The sequence below is a fragment of the Elephantulus edwardii genome, unplaced genomic scaffold, assembly GCF_000299155.1.
Source record: "Elephantulus edwardii isolate Elephantulus edwardi_28Jun2011 unplaced genomic scaffold, EleEdw1.0 scaffold00192, whole genome shotgun sequence".
NCBI classification, from domain to species: domain Eukaryota; kingdom Metazoa; phylum Chordata; class Mammalia; order Macroscelidea; family Macroscelididae; genus Elephantulus; species Elephantulus edwardii.
In genome coordinates, this window is record NW_006399942.1 from 3,026,877 (window position 1) to 3,047,467 (window position 20,591).

The 20,591-nt window shown below is 39.5% G+C and overlaps 1 protein-coding gene and 1 pseudogene across 1 annotated transcript in view; one reads left to right on the forward strand and one right to left on the reverse strand.

The window, feature by feature from the left end:
* GRSF1 (G-rich RNA sequence binding factor 1) overlaps positions 1-16,669 on the reverse strand; it is a 48,785-nt gene extending 32,116 nt beyond the window's left edge. The window contains exons 1-8 of the mRNA XM_006896847.1: positions 16,316-16,669; positions 12,799-12,955; positions 11,365-11,520; positions 10,818-10,961; positions 9,409-9,544; positions 7,077-7,261; positions 1,604-1,725; positions 5-95 (exon numbers count right to left, since the gene is read on the reverse strand). Of these exons, the coding sequence (XP_006896909.1) occupies positions 5-95; positions 1,604-1,725; positions 7,077-7,261; positions 9,409-9,544; positions 10,818-10,961; positions 11,365-11,520; positions 12,799-12,955; positions 16,316-16,669 (1,345 nt within the window). The remainder of the gene's footprint in view (positions 1-4; positions 96-1,603; positions 1,726-7,076; positions 7,262-9,408; positions 9,545-10,817; positions 10,962-11,364; positions 11,521-12,798; positions 12,956-16,315) is intronic.
* Positions 1,798-2,814, forward strand: LOC102848193 (annotated as a pseudogene).
* Positions 16,670-20,591: the final 3,922 nt, after the last annotated feature.

Below are 20,591 nucleotides of genomic sequence, written 5' to 3' on the forward strand. Positions count from 1 at the left end.
TCGTGAGTGTCAAAGTGCACGTCAGCTTCTCCAGTGGCCTTCCCACTGGAGCTGTATTCCATGGTGATTCTAACAGGCTTCAGTGGAGCAAAAAACTATACAAGAGAAACACAAAGGAAACACAGAGAAATGTGAGAAGGCCATCTAGGTTTTTAAGTTTTCTCTAAGTTTGAGTCATATAGCAGATAAATTTAAATTTCGACAATCTCCTTAACCAGTAAAATAATACACATTTACTACCTCTCTGGGCTTTTCCAATTCTGCCCAAACTCAAGTTATATTTTTTATATTTACTCCTTAATAATTAAAAGCTCTACGTGTAAACCCTATGAACTTGAAGAAATGAAAAAAGTTATTCAAGTGTGCAGGTCTTTCGTTCATAGGGTCGCTATGAGTCGCCTACGACTTAACGGCATTCAACAACATATAATAAAAAGCAAAGTTGGCATGATGGACAGAAAGTGATGCTACCAAGCCAAAGGTGGGTGATTTTAATCTGCAGCCCTCAGGCCTGGTTTAAATTGGTTTTGGTCAAACATTCTTCTAGGTGGTATAGTACTGGTCTGTCAGTTTGCTATATAGAGGTAACTCGCTATGATGTTGAACACTGTGACCCTGATATGTCAAATGTGATATTGGTCACCCATGGTGGACAGTGTTTGGTGGCAATCCCCGGTTAAAGCAAGCTTGGAAACAGGAATGGTATCCACTTCCAAAACAGCTTGCCTCTAGAAACCCTATGAATTTAGAGAAACGAAGAAAGTTATGCAAGTGTTCATTTAGGTCTTTTGGTCACAGGGTCACTACAAGTCACCTACAGCTCAACGGCATGTAACAAGTGTAAATACTTTAATCCAGGACTAATTTTAGTATTTGTTCCACATACATCTATCTCTCCCTGATACTAAAAACTGTCCATCAAATAGATGTCATCTAATAATTGGTTTTTACTATTTTTTAATCAGACATCTACTTACTAAGCAGCCTTATATCAGTACTACATAAACAAAGCTTTACCTTGAGTTATCACACCTACAAACCAAAGCAACAGGAAAGAGTTTTAACATAACTGTACACTCATTACCTTGGTATAGATATGATTCCCATAAGTCTTTTTGAAATAATGAATATTGCTTGAATGGCTCCCATTTAGTAATTCTATATTTAAAACTACTTAAAATTTATGCCTCATGACTTTGCTATGTTGTCTTTTTTCACAGTGTCAAATAGAAAATAAAAATATTATTTAAAATTCACAAAATTTAAAATCTTGACAATCTAAATAAAGTTGCAAACTAGTACAGCATACCGAACCTTAGTCTAAAATCAAGCTCCTTTATTTTGAACACTAAATCCACATCCTATTATCTGGCAGTTATAAATTCTCTTCTATCTTTTATTGTAATAATATCCAGATCCATATTTTTTTTTCAGCTACAGAAAATAAATTAAAAAAAAATCTCTGGAGCTATGAAGATGCCATCCTAATTTAGATACTGCAGAAATATTGTTTCTTCTCTACTATCTCTAAATAAATAGAGGCTGAATTTCACTACTTTTGCTGAAAACTATTGGTATTGAGTATTATCTTACTGTCACACACATTTATAATGTCTTGGGCATTAGCTTGGAAAGGCAATCCTCTCATGTGAACAAAATGTAGTGAAGGTGTAGCTCCAAAATCAACAGCCTCTGGAAGCTTTTCTGACATTTCCTTGGGCAACTCTGAAAGGTAGAAAAAAGAGCACTATCAATTATGTAATTGTTTCAAAGGTTTGTAACAAATTATAATTAGCTATGGCCTTTATGTCAAAATCTTCCGTCTTAAATTAGTAGGAAAGACAAAAGTATGTGAAATTTCTGCCTTCTAACAACTATCTCCTGAACACCTAAAACCATTTATTATAAATTAACAGTATATCCATATAACAGAGAAAATTAAATTATAATGAATGAGACTTAAAAAACAAGAGAAACATTCTAGATTACATGCACTGAAAAGAGAATATGCTTTTTGCTCTCTGGGCACCACCATGGTGGTCACCTTACAATAGGTGGCAAAAAAGGAGCCAAGAAGAAAGTGGTTGATCCGTTTTCTAAGAAAGAGTGGTATAATGTGAAGGCATCCGCTATGTTTAATATAAGAAATATTGGGAAAACACTAGGCACAAGTACTCAAACTGCATCTGATGGAGTCAAGGTTCGTGTTTTTGAAGTGAGCTTTGCTGGTTTGCAAAATGATGAGGTTGCATTTAGAAAATTCAAGCTAATTACTGAGGATGCTCAAGGCAAAAACTGCCTCACCAACTTCCATGGCAAGGATCTTACTCGTGACAAAACTTGCTGCTTGGTCAAAAAATGGCAGGCCATAACAGAAGCTCACGCTGATGTCAAGACTACCAATGGGTATTTGCTTTTTCTGTCTTGTGTTGGTATTAAAAGATAAATAAATAAAAATAAAAAATGCAACAATCAGATTTGGAAAATATCTTAGCCAAATCTTGAAGAAAATGATGGAAATCATGACCTGAGAGGTAAAGACAAATGACTTGAAGGAGATGGTCAATAAACTGATCCAGACAGCACTGGGAAAGACAGAAAAGACCTGCCAGTCTATTTATCATCTGATATATTTTTTAGAAACATAAAAATGCTGAAGAAGTCCAAGTTGAAATGGGCAAATTCATGGAGCTTCATGGTGAAGGTGGTAGCTCTGGAAAAGCTACAGGAGATGAGACAGGTGCTAAAGGTGAAGGTGCTGATGGTTATGAGCCACCAGTTCAAGAATCTGTTTCAAATTCAGACTTTAAATAATGACAAATTAAATTATTTGTGGGGGGAAAAAAAGAACATGTTGAAGGATAATCTTGCTATCATTGTTATAAGGTGCAATCAAGTTAAGTACAACTCATAGCAACCCTATGAACAAAAGATCTGAACCTGGTTCTATCCTGCACCATCTTCACACTTCCTGACACACAAGAGCCCACTGGCTGCAGTCACCGTGTCAATCCACCTCACTGAGGGTCTTGCTCTCCTTTGCTACCCTCCACCGTTTGCTGCATCATGTACTTCTCCAAGGAATAGCCCCTCCTAGCAACAAGCCCAAAGTATGTGAGGCAAACCCTCATCAATCTTGCCTCCAAAGCAGCTGCACCCTCTCCAAAATATATCTCCTCATTCTGTTGGCAGTGCATAGGATGTTCAGTGCTCTTCTCCAACACCACAGCTTAAAGGTGTCAATTCTTTTTCTGTCATCCTTATTCATGGTCCAGTACTCAGATGTGTATCAAGTAATGGGAAAGACCACGGCCTGAATCCGATGCACCTTAGTCCTCAAATTGACATCATTACTCCTCAATAATTTGGGAAGGACCTTAATTGTGGATTTTCCCAGTGCAATGCATCTCCTTATTTCATGACTGTTGGTATCATGGTGTTAACTCTGGTTCCAAGCAAACTGAAGCTGTTGGCAGTTTTCATCTCCATCATTCATGATGCTGCCTATATATAGGTCCAGTGGTTAAGAATCTTTATTTTCTTGATAGTGAGATACAATCCATATGGAAGGCTGCATTCCTTTATCTTCTGCAACAAGTGCTTCAAGTCTTCCTCACTTTCAGCAAGCAAGGTTGTGTCATCTGCATTACACAGGTTATTGTTGAGTCTCCCTCCAATCCTGAGGCCATATTCTTCCTCACAGAGTCCAGCTTCTCAGATAATTTGCTCAGCACACAGATTAAATAGGTATGGAGAGAAAATATAACTCTGACACACACCTTTTGCAATTTTAAACCATTCAGTGTTCCCTTGCTCTTTTCACACTACAGCCTCCTGGTACAAGTGTAGGTTCCACATGAGCACAATTAAGTGCTCTGGGATTCTCATTCTTCTAAATGTCAGCCACCATTTGGTATGATCTATAGTCAAATGCTTTTGCATAGTCAGTAATGCATACATATTCTTCTGATATTCTTTACTTTCAGCCAGGATCCTTCTGACATCAGCAATGATGTCCCTGGTGCTATGATGTCTTCTAAATTCTGCCTGAACTTCTGAAAGGTCTCTATCTATGTACTGTTCTAGATGTTTTTCAATAATCTTTAGCAGAATTTTGCTTGTATGTGGTATCAATGATACCAGTTGGATCATCTTTATTAGAAATGGGAATAAATATGGACCTCTTCCAATCTGCTGGCCAGACAGGTGTCATCCAAATTTTCTGGCATAGACTAGTGAGTGCACTCAAGGCTGCATCTGTTAGTTAAAACAATTCAATTGGTATCCCATCAATTCCCGGGGCCTTATTTTTTGCCAAAGCCTCCAATGCAGCTTCTATTTCCTTCTTCATTACCACTGGCTCTTGTTCATATGGTTGTTGTTGTTATGTGCTGTCAAGTCGTTTGCGACTCATAGCGACTCTATGTACAACAGCCCTAAACCATGCTCTATCCTGTGCCAATCCCATTGCCTCTGTCTGACACACCCATCCCGATTACCCCAGTCACTGAATCAATCCACCTCATAGAGGGTCTTCCCCTCCTGCGCTGTCCCTCTACTCGACCCAGCATGATGTCCCTTTCTAAAGACCTGTCTCTCCTTACAACATGTCCAAAGTATGTCAGACGAAGCCCCAGAATCCTTGCCTCCAAGGAGCAGCCTGGTTTAATTCTCTCTAGGATGAATCTGTTTGTTTTCTTGGCAGTCCATGGTACATTCAATACTCTTCTCCAGCACCACAGCTCAAAGGCGTCAATTCTCCTTCTATCCTCCCTAGTCATTGTCCAACTCTCTGATGCATAACAAGTGATTGCAAAAACCATGGCCTGTATCAGGCGCACCTTAGTCTCCAGAGAGACGCGATTGCTCTTGAGTACTTTAGAGAGGTCCCTAACCGCAGACTTTCCCATCGCAATACGTTTTTTTATTTCCTGGCTACTGTTGCCAAGAGTGTTAACCGTGTTCATATGGTACTTCCTGAAATTTTTCTGTATCAATCAAAACTTCCTGGTATACCAATTTTGTGTATTCCTTCCATCATCTTTGATGCTCTGTAGGTCATTCAATATATTGTGACACAAGGCTTAAATCTGTTTTTCAGTTCTTTCAGTTTAAGAAATGCAGAGTGATTTCTTCCCTTTTATTCTCCAATTCCAGCTCTCTGCACATTCCACTGTAATACTTTGCTATGTCCTCCAGAGCTGCTCTTCAAAATCTTCTATTCAGTTCTTCCACTTCAGTATGTTTTCCTTTGGTTTTGGCTTCTCGATGCTCCAGTGTAATCTTTAGAGTCTCTTCTGATATCCTTTTCAGTTTCTTCTCTTTTTTTGTTACAATTTTTAAAAAATTTTATTTACATTGGTTTACATACAAAGTTCATAAAGTTGATAAACATTGTTTTCACACCAGACTGTTCCCCTATCCCTAGCTCCACCCATCAAACTGTGCAGCCCTATATTTAAGAAACCTCCTCCCAACCCCAGATCCTTGTACATGGCTCTATGACATTTTACTTTCTTCATGGATGATCCTTTATATGATCCCACAACTCATCTGGTCTTCAATCACTGTTGTTCAATGCCTCAAACCTTTTCTTAATATGATCATGAAATTCAGATGGAACTGATTCAAAATCACATCTTGGTTCCTATGGACTTATTTTCATTTTCTTCAGCCTCATTTTGAACTTGCCTATGAGAAACTGATAATCCGTCCCATAGTCTGCCCTGGCCTAGTTTTGACTACTAATAACAAGCTTCTCTAATGAGTTCTCCTACAAATGTAGTCAATCTGATTCCTATGCAGCCTATCAGGTGAAATCCATGTGTAAAATCATTTGTGTCTTTTAAAAAAAAGGTATTTCAATGAATAAATCATTGTAAATACAAAATTTAATCATTTTATTTCCAGCCTCATTTCTATCACCAAGCCCCTATTTTCCAAATACTGTTCTTTTCCTACCTGGTATTCCAGTCACCAATTAACATTATTTTGATTGCCTGGTTTGGTCAATTTCATACTGCAAAATTTAGTAAAAATTCTCAATTTCTTCCTCTTTGGCTTTATGTAGGAAATATATTTGAGTAACAGTCGTGTTAACAGTCTTTCTTATATGCCTATGATATTATCCTATCATTCATAACACTGTATTTCAGGATAGAACTTGAAATTGACTTTTTGACTATGACTACAACAAAATTCTTCTGTTTTTCATTCCCTGCACAGTGAACCATATGATTATCTGATTCAAAGTGGCCAAAGCTAGTTCATCTCTTCTTACTAACGTCTAGAATGTCGATATGCATTCGTTCCATTTCATTTTTAACAATTTCCAGTTTTCCAACATACAAGCTACATACATTCCATGTTCCTTATTAAATGATGTTTGTTACTGTTTTTTCCTCATTTCAAATGACTTCCTGTGTGGGCCTTACCACTACACTGCTATAATGATCCTTTCTCTAATGTTCACAGGGCTTTCAAAGGCCAAGGATTTATCAAATGGCAAACATTCAAAACGCTATTCTGGGGTTAGGAATCAAAGGAGTAATTAAATCCACAGGAAAACAAAAATCTTCAGGTCAAAAAATACTCCTGCTCTCTATCTAAATCTTTCCCGAGCTTAAAATTCACTTTCTTTTATTTATATTTGTAGTTTTAAGTTAGTGATAAACCTACAATGTCTGATCCACGAAACAATTAAGTCTGAGCAAATAACCCGACTTGCCTATATTCAAAGAACATAATATGCTTAAAATAACAAAAAAAAAAGTGCTGCCAAACAACTCCATACTCCACAGGGTTTTGAAGGTTATAATTTTTCAAAAGCACATGATCAGGCCCAAGTACCACGTGCTTCTGGGTGGATTTAAACCAACACTTTTCAGTTCGCAGTGGTGTGCTCAACTATCCATGCCATTCAAAGACATTAAACCTTTCTTTCCAACTCAATTCCATTTTCCTACAGTCATAACAATTTTATACCAAATGGTCATAAAAACAGAATGGTTAAAAAAAAATAAATTAAAAATCTACTAAACAGACCCAGGGAGCCTCAAGAGAAGGCATGACCCTACCTATTTCCTTCTCATTTTCAAATGCTGTGAGGGGTCGCACATCTTCATTTACTTCATGTTCTTCAAATACCATTTCTGGCTCAGTTATATACTTGGCAGGAGGAGAAGACGCAATTTTCTTTCCCTTATGCGAACCAACATGGGTTCGAACTTCATTCCTTCTGCTCGGAAATATCTCTATGTATCTGTGTCAAAGCAAAAATAAATAGGCTTAAGTCACGTAAAGTTAACTTTGAACCCATTTAAAACAAATGTGCATATAATAACATCAAGAACTTACGAAAAACAGATATCCAAAGAGAACAAATGAAACAAGGAAAGGTAGCAATGGGATGGGCAGTAAAAATAGATGTAATATTTGTCTATAAAAAGTTTTCTTACCACTAACTGATTTAATCTTTTCCCCTCCAGAAAACAGTGTTCATATATATTTAACAATTTCCTTTATCTGCTTTACATCATGAAGAAACTATCCTAAGTTTAACTGTGTGTACTGAAAAGAAATAACCTGATTAGGAGTTTTTCTTGTTCATTTGGTTAAGAATTTCATGTAGTTCAACTCTAAAAATTTATCACATTTGACTAAGACATCACAGTATTTGAAAAGCCAACTTTTTTAAAACTGCACTAGTCAAGGGATGAGAATTCTGGAACTAAATGTCAATTCCAACTTACTTCCATAACAGCAAATAACCTCTATCAATCAAATCCAAGTTTCTGAAATTTATTTTGAACCACTGCTTTTCTAAACTAAGTTATTAAATTTAAGTTGTAAAAGTAATCCAGGAAGCTCTGGTAGCCTAGTGGCAAGAAGCTGCACTGTAATATCCCAGAGGTACATAGTTCAAATTCACAAGATGCTCTGCTGGAGAAGGAAGGGCAATCTCCTCCTGCACCAGTCAGATCTGATATGATGGTACACACACAAAAAATAATAATAATAATAAAAAAAAAAATTTTTTTTAAGTAATCTGCAGTTTCTGGCCAGAAAGAGTACACTTCTTAACTGATGATATTTGTATACTGCATTATCATTCCTACATAAAAACAGCTATGTATTCCAAGGTAAAAGAAAATGTAAAGATGATGTTGGAAGAAAGTTGGAACGTCAGGGAGTGCTTCATCTAATAAAATTCAATAAAGGCCTTTTAACAAATGTTATAAACAGACATCAGCTTCTTTTAAAGCAGAATTTAAAAAAAAATTTAACAAGGTCAATAAACAGTAATTTAAAACTCACTAATATTTTGACTACACTTTGAAATCAAAGTATAATAAGTCTATTGACCATTATACTCATTTTAATGTGATGTGATCAAGGCTTCAAAATGGTTCTTCTTGCTTTAGTCATGGCCGATAAATTCAAACTTTAATGAATCTGATTTTGGAAAATATGAGTGACCTGGAATAGCCATGAGAAAAAGAAAAAAGTCTGTACACAGTGTACTGCTCAAAGAAAGAGGTCCACCACACCACCCTGAATGTATCGATCTCCCCAGTCCTAGCAATAAATCCTATTTCCTGCATCAGATTGTTAAACGGGCTCATCACACTTTTAGATTTCCATGCCAGGGCTTTGAACTATAATTATTCCTGCTCCAGTTTTTGTTCTATTTGACTCAAATATTTAGAATTCAGATCTATTGTGAGTTTACTTCATTGACCATAATTCAGTCTAGATTCGGATATGATACAGAGCACAACCTATAGAAATCCTTATTAAAACGTTAACCTTACCAATTCAAAACTTTTACCTATCAATTTGCAGTCTCCAGGAAATAAAAGAGCAGTAAAACAAGTCAACTGACATCAGGAGGGGGTATTAAGACAGATAAGTGAGAAACTACAAGACAACTCACCAGATTTCTATCAAAGTTTAAAACAAAGAAAAAGTTAAAAGCACTTGAGAAAAACTGAAAACACTGTAAAATGAAAGGTTCTGCTCTGACTTAAGAGAACTAGAAAAATAATAATCAAAGGCAATATTCAGACCTTATCTGGATCCTGGTTCAAACATATCAACTGTAAAAAAAACGCACTCTGGGACAACTGGCAAAATGTAATTATGGACTGCCATTAAATAATACTAAGTTTTTTTTAAGCGCTATAATGAAACTGTAATTATGTGAGCGTATGTTGCTTTTTAAAAAGATGAATACTGAGAAAAAAAGATGAATGAATCATAAAATATTAGTAATCTGTTCATGTAAGTGACGGTCCATTACATTATTCTATCATACTATGTTTGCAAACTTCTACACTCATTAATACCCACAACACAAAATGACCTAATGTATTATCATTCTGCTTTATTACTTTCTATGTAACTCACCGATTACCAATTTCTTCCCTATGCTTCAACAGGGCTTGGTTGGCCATTTCTGGTTCTTCAAACTGCACATAGGCTTCCCCTGTTTTTCTCCGTCCTCTGTAGTCCATAACAAAAGTAATGTCTACTATATTCAGTCCTAGGACACACACACACAAAAAATACAACAAATGAGTATTACTATGAGACCTTTTATCTCCTTGAAAAGCAAGAATGTCAGCTTAAAGACTAAGTTGCTTTCTGACTCAAGCCATGGTATTTTTCAACTGCTTTGCAAGCACTGATGAAAGAACTGTTGTCTTTGTGGTGCTAGAGAAGAGTATAGAATATGACATGGACTGACAAAAAGAACTAGTCAATCTCTCAATAGGGCAGTCAGGATACTCCTGGGAGGCAAGGATGGTTAAGACTTGGTCTTAAACATTTTGAACTATTATGAGGAGGGGTCAATTCCTAGAAAATGACATCATGCTTGAAAAGGTAGAGGGTCAGAGAAGGAAAGGAAGAACCTCAATAAAATGGACTAACAGTCACAGTAATAACAGGGTTAAGCAAAGTCGAGAATGTGAGGATGGCCCGGAACAGAGCAGTTTCAATGTGTCGTATGCAGGGTCACTGTAAGCTGGAGTCAACTGAACAGCACTTAACAACCTTTATCCCCTACGTATTAACACACTTATAATAAAATTTTTGTGCTACTTTGCCTGTCCCAAAGCTGGACACATACCCAGAAAGAAAATTATTATAAAATCAAAAGGTAACAATACTATATACTTGTATTTCAGAATAAAAGTAACAGGGTCCCAGCAGTCTACCTGTAACAAACTCCTACTTCTTTTTTTGTCATCCAAGCAACTTGATGGCACTTACCAACAACAACATTATAGACTGAGGAGCAGCTGAGATTTAAGTCTTAAGAGATTACAAATAATGGTGCATTATTTTTAACTAGAGATTAGAAAATTATTTTAAATAAACTATTAATACAATCATGATAATGAGAAAATATAGTTTAACGGTGAACTCTGACCTCCTTCAAAGATCTGTCAATGAGATCAAAGCTTTTTTATGTCCCCTTTTGCAGCACCCAGCTCCTCAACCTCCTTGTAAAAGAACAAAACTTTCATCTATAATATTAGGGAAGTCTGGTGGTACAGTCCATAGGGAGTTGTGCTGCTCATCTAAAAGTAGCCATCTTCTCTGGCAGTTCAAATTCATCAACCTTTGAGGGAGAAAGATGGACAACCTCTTCTCGTGCAATTTATAGCCTCCAAAAACCCATTAGAAATTTGGCTATGAATCGGTTCCAACTGAAGAGTAATGAGTTGGGTTAATTTTTTTTTTTATAATATTGGAAATATGGATCAAGAACTCCACTACAGGATCTACTGCAAATGCTTTTTGAAAAATACCTGCAAAGAAGTCTACAATGTCTTTTTCATTGCAACTGTAAGGAAGTCCTCGCAAACGAACCACACCATCATTTACCACAGGTGAAGATTTGACCTGCAAGTTCTTCATTAAGGCATCCACGTCTTCATTGTTTATCTCATACACTACAATGAAAAAGCACAAGAGATACACAAAAACTCTATCAAAGAAGGGTGTTAATAAAAAAAAAAAAACAAAAAAAACCAAACCCAAATACAACTTAGTAGGTAAAGAATTAAACATCTAACATTCTTAGTATTTAGGGGCTTCTCTGGAATAAATGACATTAACTGTTCAAAGACTAGTTTAACTCATTTAATTCACATGATTTACAATTAAATTCAATCAGCATGCTTCTTTTATTGGTAAGAAACTGAGATTATCTGTGCTTCATTTTCACAAGCGATAACATGGCTTCACTGGTTATCTAATATTTCACTAATGTTAGTGATCAAATGGAAACTTCCTTAAGAAGTATAAGGTGCTAACACAGTAAATTCCGAAAAGCCAGACTATGGTTTCCCATACCTTCCACATACCGCTGACCCATGTACATGCGGTGCTTCTCTAAGGCTTTCTGCACATCTTCCTCTGACTCCATTTCAATTAAGGCATCACCCCTTCGTTTCCCATCTCTATTTAAGAGGAAATGTATTCCATTCTCACCATTGCGGATTCTGCAGTCTAAATATGTGAATAAAATCAATTAAGGGCAGAAAAACTTTCAGCTAAATGATAAAAGTCACTATGAATGCAATTTTCTAATAGGAAAACAAAATATGAAGCAAAATGCCTTTCACAGTTTTTATGCTAACCCCAATCACTGAAACCAACCAAATATCTCAAAGTAGAAAAAATAAACAAACTTTACACTATTAAGTTTATGGTTTCCTGACCTTTTCACAGCAAATCAGTCAAAATGCATGTCTATCCATCACAATGTTTCCATAATCAGTTTCAAATAAGTTAAATAATTAAGATATGACTAAATTATGCGTTAAATATCTTAACTATTCTAATTACCTTCTGTAATAATAATTTTGCTTCCATATTTTATTTTCCTCCATTTTCATCATGAAGGAAAGGAATCTCTTAGAATGGAAACAAGGTTAAGGTGCAATTGGCTTATAAAATGCTTGACCATATAATGACGCAGATTAAAATATCTTTTTGATCATATTAAGGTAGCATTTAAAAAAGCTTTTCAAGAGGAAATTTTAAAATCACAAAAATGAAAAACATTTTCAAATATATTAAGGGTACATTATTACTCCTGTGTTCTACATGTATGTGTGCATGCTATATATCAATCTAAATGCATCCCATAAAGAGCTAACCTTAACCTCATGTGTCTACTATCAGGTTTGGCTTTTTCCTATGTACATGTAAAAACATCAAAAAAGTGGGTTGATACCACACAATCTCAACGTTTCAAATTAAATGTTTAAAATTAACTACTTTTGTGGTATACAAAGTCTTTAAATTTTATATGCCACAAGTGGTACAACACATGGAATCACTTAGTATAAACACATAACCAGCCAGGTTGAGACAATTCCCAAATAGGATATGTGCAGAAAAGAATGACTTGGATTTTTGTAGGATTTATGTCTTCTAGTCTGATAAAATTACATACATATTTATAGTGTTGTTCTGTGCCATCGAGTCACCTGCGACTCATAGTGACCCTATGTACAACAGCTCCGAAGCCTGCCCTGTCCTTAGCCAGTCTCAGTGACTCCAACACATCTTCCCCCATTTCCCTGAACAATCCATCTCATAGGGGTCTTCCTCTCCTGCTCTGTCCCTCTACCCTTCTGAGCATGATGTCCTTCTCCAAGGACTGGTCCCACCTGGCCATATGCCCAAACTATGTGAGAACTTCAAAATCCTAGCCTCCAAGGAGAAACATGATTTCACCCTCTCAAAGACAGACATATTTAGTGTACCTATAAAATATACCTGAGAAAAAGTTAAGGACATCTTCCATAGTGCATGACCAGGGCAATCCTTGAGCGCGAATGAGATAAACATCATCCACTTCCTCGCCTAATTTGGATGGAGCCAGTTCATATTCAGGGAGTGATGGAAGGTCTTCCAGGTAGGTAGTTTTTGACTCCTTCCAAGATAAATGAAGAAATGTGAAAACTACTTCTCTGATAAGATAGAAAATATTTTTCTTTTTTTTTCTTAGATTTTTTTATTATTATTATTATTTTATTATTTTGTGTGTGTACCGTCAAATTGGATCTGACAGGTACAGGAGATTGCACCTCCTTCTCCAGCAGAGCATCTGGTGGATTTGAACCGCATACCTCTGGGATTACAGTACAACTTCTTGCCACTAGGCCACCAGAGCTCCCTAGAAAATATTTTTCTATAGACAGATATCCTAGAAAAGTCTGGCAGCACTGCACTACTAATGGAAGTCAGTAGTGTATTCTCTAGCTGCTCCACAGGAGAAAGATGGGAGTCTTCTTCCTTAAAGTTATGTTGTTGTCGTATACTGTTGACTCAGAACCAACTCACAGTTAACTTGTGTTTTCTGAGGCAGTAAATTGTTTGGGAAGAGATTGTCAATCTTCCTCCCCCAGAGCAGCTGGTGGATTCAAACCACCTGTCTGTAGGTCCGCAGTACAACTCCTTAAACTAAGCCATCAGAGCTCCCTATTAAAGATTATCACCTCAGAAACCCTGTGGAAGGTAGGCATCAGTTGGAATTGACTTGATGGCAGTGGATTCTGTCAGTGGGTTAATACTCTGGATATTATTTGAGGATGGGAATGATCCTAAACTCAATGTTGCCTAGTCAATTCCAATTCATGGCAACTTCGTATGTTACAGAATATTACTGCTGCATAAGGTTTGCTGGCTGTAATCTATGGAAGCTGACTGCCAGATCTTTCTTTCACAGTGCCGCTGGGTGAGCTCTGTTATTTCACAGGTAAAAAGTAAATTTTATAAATATTACGCATTCTTTTTAGCCTAGACTGTACATCCTAAATCGACAAGCAGGTATATTGCAATATTTTAGGAAGACATGAATTTTATTCAGGGTTTGAGTTAATAAACTCTACATAAGAGATATAATTTTTTTTTTTATTAAGACAGTACAAGAAGTCCTTTCAACAAATGTTTGGCTAGCTTATATAGATACCAAAAAGCCTACTTCAACTCTTGGTGTTCCCCAGGTTGTAAATCTTTACAAGGAGAATACCCATCTTTCTCTTGAGGGCTGACTAATGATTCACATCATTAACACACTACACACCATGATGGATCCGAATTGCAAGAATCTGTCATTTAAAACAAGACAGGAGTCAGGCAAAACAAAATACTTTATGTGTTTTCATGAAGATACAAATTTTACAGGCTTTCAAAACAGAGCATTAAAAGACAATCAGAACATGAGATGGGCCCTGAAGGATAGATAAAATTCCGACAGGGTAGGTAAAAGACAGGGCACTGCAGCTTAAGAAAAGGGAAACAGAGGGGAGCTCTGGTGGCCTAGTGGTAAGGAGCTGCAACTATAATCCCAGAGGCACACGGTTCAAATCCACCAGATGCTCTGCCGGGAAAAGGAGGGACAATCTCCTCCTGTACCAGTCAGATCTGATTTGACGGTACACTCACACAAAAATTTAAAAAAAAAGAAAGAAAAGGGAAATAGCAATATACAAAGGCCTATATGACAAAAACAGCAATTAATCACAGTTGGCTAAATTGCAGGGTACAATTAGGAGCCAAAGAAGATGAGCTAGCAAAAACAACTTGGTTCCATTATAGCAGAAGACCTTGAGGGGTAAGCTGGATGCATGTTCTTAACTTGGTAGGCAAAGGAGTGGGTAAATCAAGACAGCAGGAAAGATAAAGACCACCTGAATTAAAGAAAGATTACAAACAGCTTTTAAAAAGCAACATGAGGTTTGAGCCATACTTTAGCTACAAAATTGAGAGAGAAAAAATATATATGTATATATAAATTAAGCAAAAACTGGGATTTAAGAAGAATCGAAGAAATCCTATCACCAGAAACCTGAGTAGACGACTCAAGTCACCAACACCTGCATTTTGTGGAGCTCCAGACAGAAATGGCTACATTCTTTTGTACTCTTCCATCATTTTCATTAAGACTTAAATAAAATTTTAAGGCATCAATAAACGTCAACCTACAGCAGCACAGCGTCAACCAAGTAATAAACTATCAACAGATGATACACCTTTATAGTCAATTTCACAGAAAACAATGAAGAGTCCTGACAGCTTTGTAGGTTACAGGCTGGCCTACTAACCAACAGGTCAGCTGTTCCATCTAGTCCCTTCAAGAGAGAAAGCTGAGGAAGAATTCCCCTCAAGATTTACAACCTCAGGGAAGCTGGTGGAGTGTTGCCATGAATCCAATCAGCTCAAAGAGAACTTGGTTGGGTTTTTTTTGTGGGGTTTGTTTTTTGTTGTTTTTTTCCCTCGTTTTTTCATATAATAAAGGAGAACGCAACCCAACAACTTTCCCCCATTTTCTCAGAATTGCATACGCATCAGAAAAGGGCAGAAGAAACCACTGGCCAAGATTCAAATCAGTAGCTCTGCCACTGGCAAAAAGTGGCTACGCCGATACGCTGTGGAGCTCCCTAGCTTCCTCAAGTTAAAGAACGCAAACTGAATTAAGGCAAATATGATCCAAAGCATCGAAAGGCTCTGGTCAGCGTGCAGACACTTTTTAAATGCCACGTTTAACAGCGGAAAAGAAAACGTTCTGCAATGTAAAACATATCTGCAATCCGAGTTCAAGTGCACACTGACTTTAACAATTTAAAAAGAAAAACATGCGGGTTCACTCCAGAGCTCTCCAACCGTGGCTCCAAGTCCTAGGCCCTGGTTCGCCCTTCCCCCGCCCCGCCTATCAGTCTCCAAACTGTTTTCCCTGCTGCTGGCCATCCACCGTCCTGTCAGAGGAAGTGGTGGTGCAGAGGTGACCTTCAGTAACTAGGGCAGTCCGCCTGTCCCTGGGGACATTCGGGAGCGCGGCGTGCTGGGGGCGAACCTCTTTCCCCTAAGAATCCAGCCCACGCACCGCTGCCCGCGACGCGCACCCGCATCCGTCCAGGCCTACAGCTCCGGGTGCACGGAAACTCCCAGCCCTTCGCGGGGTCCGGCCTCCCAACTTCACAACCACCGAGAAGGGAGCGAGAAGAAGGCGGGGTGGGGGCGTCAAGAGCCTCCCAAGACCTACCATGGGCCCAGCGGGAAACAAGGCCTCAACATTCATCCCTAGCCACACTTACACTGCCCAACCGACCAAACACTCCAAGGGGGAGAACAAAACAAGGAAAAAACCCGAGGCCTAGGAGAGCGTCCCTTGTTCCGGGGCCCAATCGGAGCACAGGGCGGGCGGGGAGGCGGGTGTGCGGCGCGTGCCGCGGACCCTCGGGCGCGTCGTGAAGCGCACGCGGAGGGACGCGTGCGCGCGGCCCCCACGTACCTGGCTGTAGCACCTCGCCGGGCCCGCGGCCACCGCCAGCGACTGCGGCAGCAGAGGGGCGCGCAGAGCCGGGTAGGAGGCTGCAGCCGCGGCCGCGGCCGAAGCGGCGATGGGAGGAGGCCCCGCCAATCTCCCGGCGAGCGCAGGCCCAGTATGGAGGCCCCGCGTCTGAGAGGCAGCGGCCGCGGCGGCCCCGAGCAGCAGCAGCAGGCGGCGACGGCCCGAGACGCCGGAGGGGAACGAGCCGGCGGTCGAGTAGAAAGGCAGGCAGGCGGCGCCGGTGCGCCGGCAGCTGCTGCAGTTACACCCGCAGCCCCGGAGCAGCGCTCCGAGCACCCAGCGCGTCCCGGCCATGGACTCCGGAGGCGACGCGGGGCCTGCAGGCGGCTGCGGCTGCAGCGCGAGAGAAGAGGAAGCGGAATCCAGGGCCGGGGAGGTGGCGCCGGGCGCATGAGCCGCCGGCACCAGGGGCAGCGGTGAGTCGAAAGGAGGCGGAGGAGAGGCGCTGCTCCGCCTGGTCTCCGCCCTCTGGGCGGGGCCACCGGTCCCTGGCGTTCCTGACTTGCTGTTTTCTTTGACTCCCTAGAAACTGAGGCTGATGTTGAGGTGTGGCGCCTCCTTGTCGTCGGAAGAACTTGTAATACCCGGCTCTGGGCGCCCTGCAGGATGTCCCAGAAACGCGTGACGAGAGAGACAAAAGGGCCCTTTCTGAAAGGTGTGACATTCTGTGTACATTTCTGAAAGGAGGTGTGAGATTCTATGTACAAGACGTTGGAATAACACTTTTATTAGGCACCATCAAATTTGATCCATAGGAACCCTAAGAACAGATGTAAACCCAGTCCTCTTCTGTGCCATGCTTATCATCCCTGAAGCACTTGATAAAGATTGCTGCAGTCACTTTAATCCATCTGGTTGAGGATCTTCTTCTCTTCCGCCCACCTTTCACCTTTCCAAGAGTGATGTCCCTCTCTCTAAGCATAACCTAGGAACCTGCCCAAAGTATGTGGGACGAAACTTTGTCATTTTTGCCTCCAAGGAGCACTCTGGCTGCACTTTCTCAGACTTTCCTGTTTTTTCATTTTGCAGTCCATGGGCTGGATATCTGATATCTGTTCAGTTAACACCATTCTTTTTCTGTTTTTCCTTCCCAGCATAGTATGATTATGCTGGGGATGAAATAGCACTGTCTGATTAAGTGGCAGATCCCAGTCCATCTCATCTGACTAATACCTAGAAAGTCGATGTTCATACATTCCATTTCGTCTTTCATAACTTAATAGTTTTCTAACATTCATTCTTCATACATTCAATGTTCCATCTATTTCATATACCATACATTACATGTTCCAACTGTTAAAGTTTGTTTGCCGCTGTTTCCTCTTCATTTTTATTAACTTCCAATCTGGGCTCTAACTATTCATGTTCCTCTTTTGTTCATAGGGTTTTTAGAGGCCTGCTATTTAAGATGTAGATGGCCAATCCTGCTTTGTAGTCTGTCTTAATTTGGGAGCTTGACCCACAGATTGGTGGCATAGCTTTCAGCATCACAGCAACCCACAAGTTATCTCAGTACAGAAAACTGACAGTTGCTGTTCTAATAAGAACAATGATAAATAATTAAGAATATAGATACTTCAACTCAGGCCATTGGTCTTTTCAGTCACTTGCTATGCTGCTGAAGGCTAGACAATGAATAAGGATGACTAAAGAACAATTGATGCCTTTAAACTGTTGTGTTGGAGAGGAATATTGAATACCCATGGATGCCAAAAGAAGGTGCAGCCATAGTGCTCCTTGGAGGCAAAGATGATAAAGCTTTATCTCACATACTTGGACCATGTTGCTGTGAGAGGCTATTACTTGGAGAATGACATCATGATTGGTATGGTGGAGGGATGATGAATGAGAGGAAGACCCTCAACCAGGTATATTGCCACAGTGACTACAGCTGTGGGCTCGAATATGTCAGAGATTGTGAGGATGACACAGGATAGTATAGGGTTCAGATCTGTTGTTCATAGGGTCACTATGAGTTATATTTGACTCAGTGGCACCTAGCAATAACAAACTATAAGGTAATTAGCAATACGTAGATCATTCCCCTGATACAACAAACTAACAGTTAAGTCTTATATCTCTAACAGCAAATCAGGTATAAGAATATCATGTTGCCAGATCCAGTAAAGGCCTGTGGAGGCGTGGTAGGAAGGGACCCCTGCTGGATGTTGACATGGAATAACATAGAAAATTCATACTGAAATCTAAAAGGGATTTTCAGATGTCAGTATCCCAAAGTCTGAAAAGGAACACTGGTGCTGTGGTGGTTAAAGTGATTGGCTACCAACCATAATATGGGCATTCCAGTGATGGAAGAAAGGTGGTGTAGCTTCTTAAAGAGTTACAGTCTTGGAAACTCTGTCTTTTATAGCGTCATTGTTAGTTGGAATCAATATGTAGGCAATGAGTTTAGGCAGGTTTTAGTGTTTGTTGTTGTTGTGTGTCGAAACCAACCCATAGCTGACCCTTCAGTGAATTTTCAGTAGCAGTTAATTGCACAAGAGGAGATTGCCTATCTTTCTCCCATGGTGGATTCAAACTGCATGCCTTTGGGATTGCCCTGAAGCTTTTTAACTCTAGATAATCAGAGTTTCCTTTGTGCTGGTGGTTGTTATGTAGCCTGAAAAATGTGTTAAAAACTTGTTTTACTGCTTCCTCCTCACCTTGACTGCTTGCTATACCTGCACCTGCCTGTAGCCCTCATGCCTCGCCACCATGGCTTGCAAAATTGAGGAAATCAAAGACTTTCTGCTCACGCCAAGCTGAAGGATGCCAGATATGTCAAGGTCAAGAAAAATAAGGATAATATGAAGATTAAGGTTTGGTGCAACAGGTACCTTTATATCCTGGTCATCAGAGGCAAAGAGAAGGTGGAGATTCTGAAGCAGTCCCTGCCTCCAGGTTTGGCAGTGCAGGCACTAAAATGAACCAACATGCTGATTTGAACTATAATAAACTCTTAAAACAAAACTTGTTTTTACTTTAAAATTGCCACAGATGGCTGGGGCAATAGAGGCAGGTGTGTCAGAGACAGAATAGGACAGGGTACAGAGCTATTGTGCATTGGGTCACACAGTTTCAGGTGACTTTGACAGCACATAACAGCAACACACTTATTTGTAATAGTATACATAGCAGTCAGGAAATCAAAAGACAAATTGCATTGGGAAAATCTGCTGTCAGGGACATCCTTAGAATCCCGAAGAGCAATGATGTCAGTCTGGAGACTAAGGTGCACCTGATACAGTTACTTTCTGTGTGTCAGAGAGTTGGACAATGACTAAGGACAATAGAAGAAGAATCGATGCCTTTGAGTTGTGGAGAAGAGTGTTGGACATACTGTGGACTGCTAGGAGAATAAACAGGTCAGTCCTGGAGAGAGTGAAACCAAGCTACTCCCTGGAGGCAAGGATTTTGAAGTTCTGTCTTACAAACATCGGGTATGTGGCTAGGAGGGACCAGTCCTTGGAGAAGAACATCATGGTTGGAAGCATGGAGAGACAACTCAGGAAAGGAAGACCCAGTACGAGATGTATTGACTCAGTGACTGGAGAAGCAGGATTGGGTCTGCCGGAGAGTATAGGATTGGTTTAGGATAGGACAGGGTTCCAAGATGTTGTACATAGGGTCACTGTGAGTCACAGGTGACTCGACAGCACATAACATCAACAAGATACAGCAGAGAAAACGCAAACTCACTCCTGTAAAGTCAGACTAGACTCATATTTAACCATCCAGCAAGTTTGTGAAACTGTAAATCACTCTGGACAAGATTGCTCATCTTTGTCCTTTACAGCTTTTCATGGATTCCAATGACCAGAGAGGACTGGTCTTTGGATTAGCAGCAGAACTCCCCACTGACTAGGTCACCAGTGCTCTTTTTGTAAAGAACCACCCCTTTTGAAATAGTGTATTCACAGGTGGATCTGCAGTGGTTTGCAAAAAAAGCAGTTCTAGAGTATTAAAAAAAAAGATGGAAAATGCCAACACATGTAGACTTTTTTTACATTATGAATACAAAACAATAATTATAATGAACTTCCAGAACTTTAGAAATGAGCAGTATTTTTTAGATTTCTTTTTCCTTTATGTTAACCCCCTCTATCCCCAAAAATACCCATTTTCCTTTGCTGGGATATTGTAAAGTAAATCTCAAGGATCATGTCAATTAACCTTTCAGTATCTTAAACTGATAATGATTTAAATAAAACAAAAC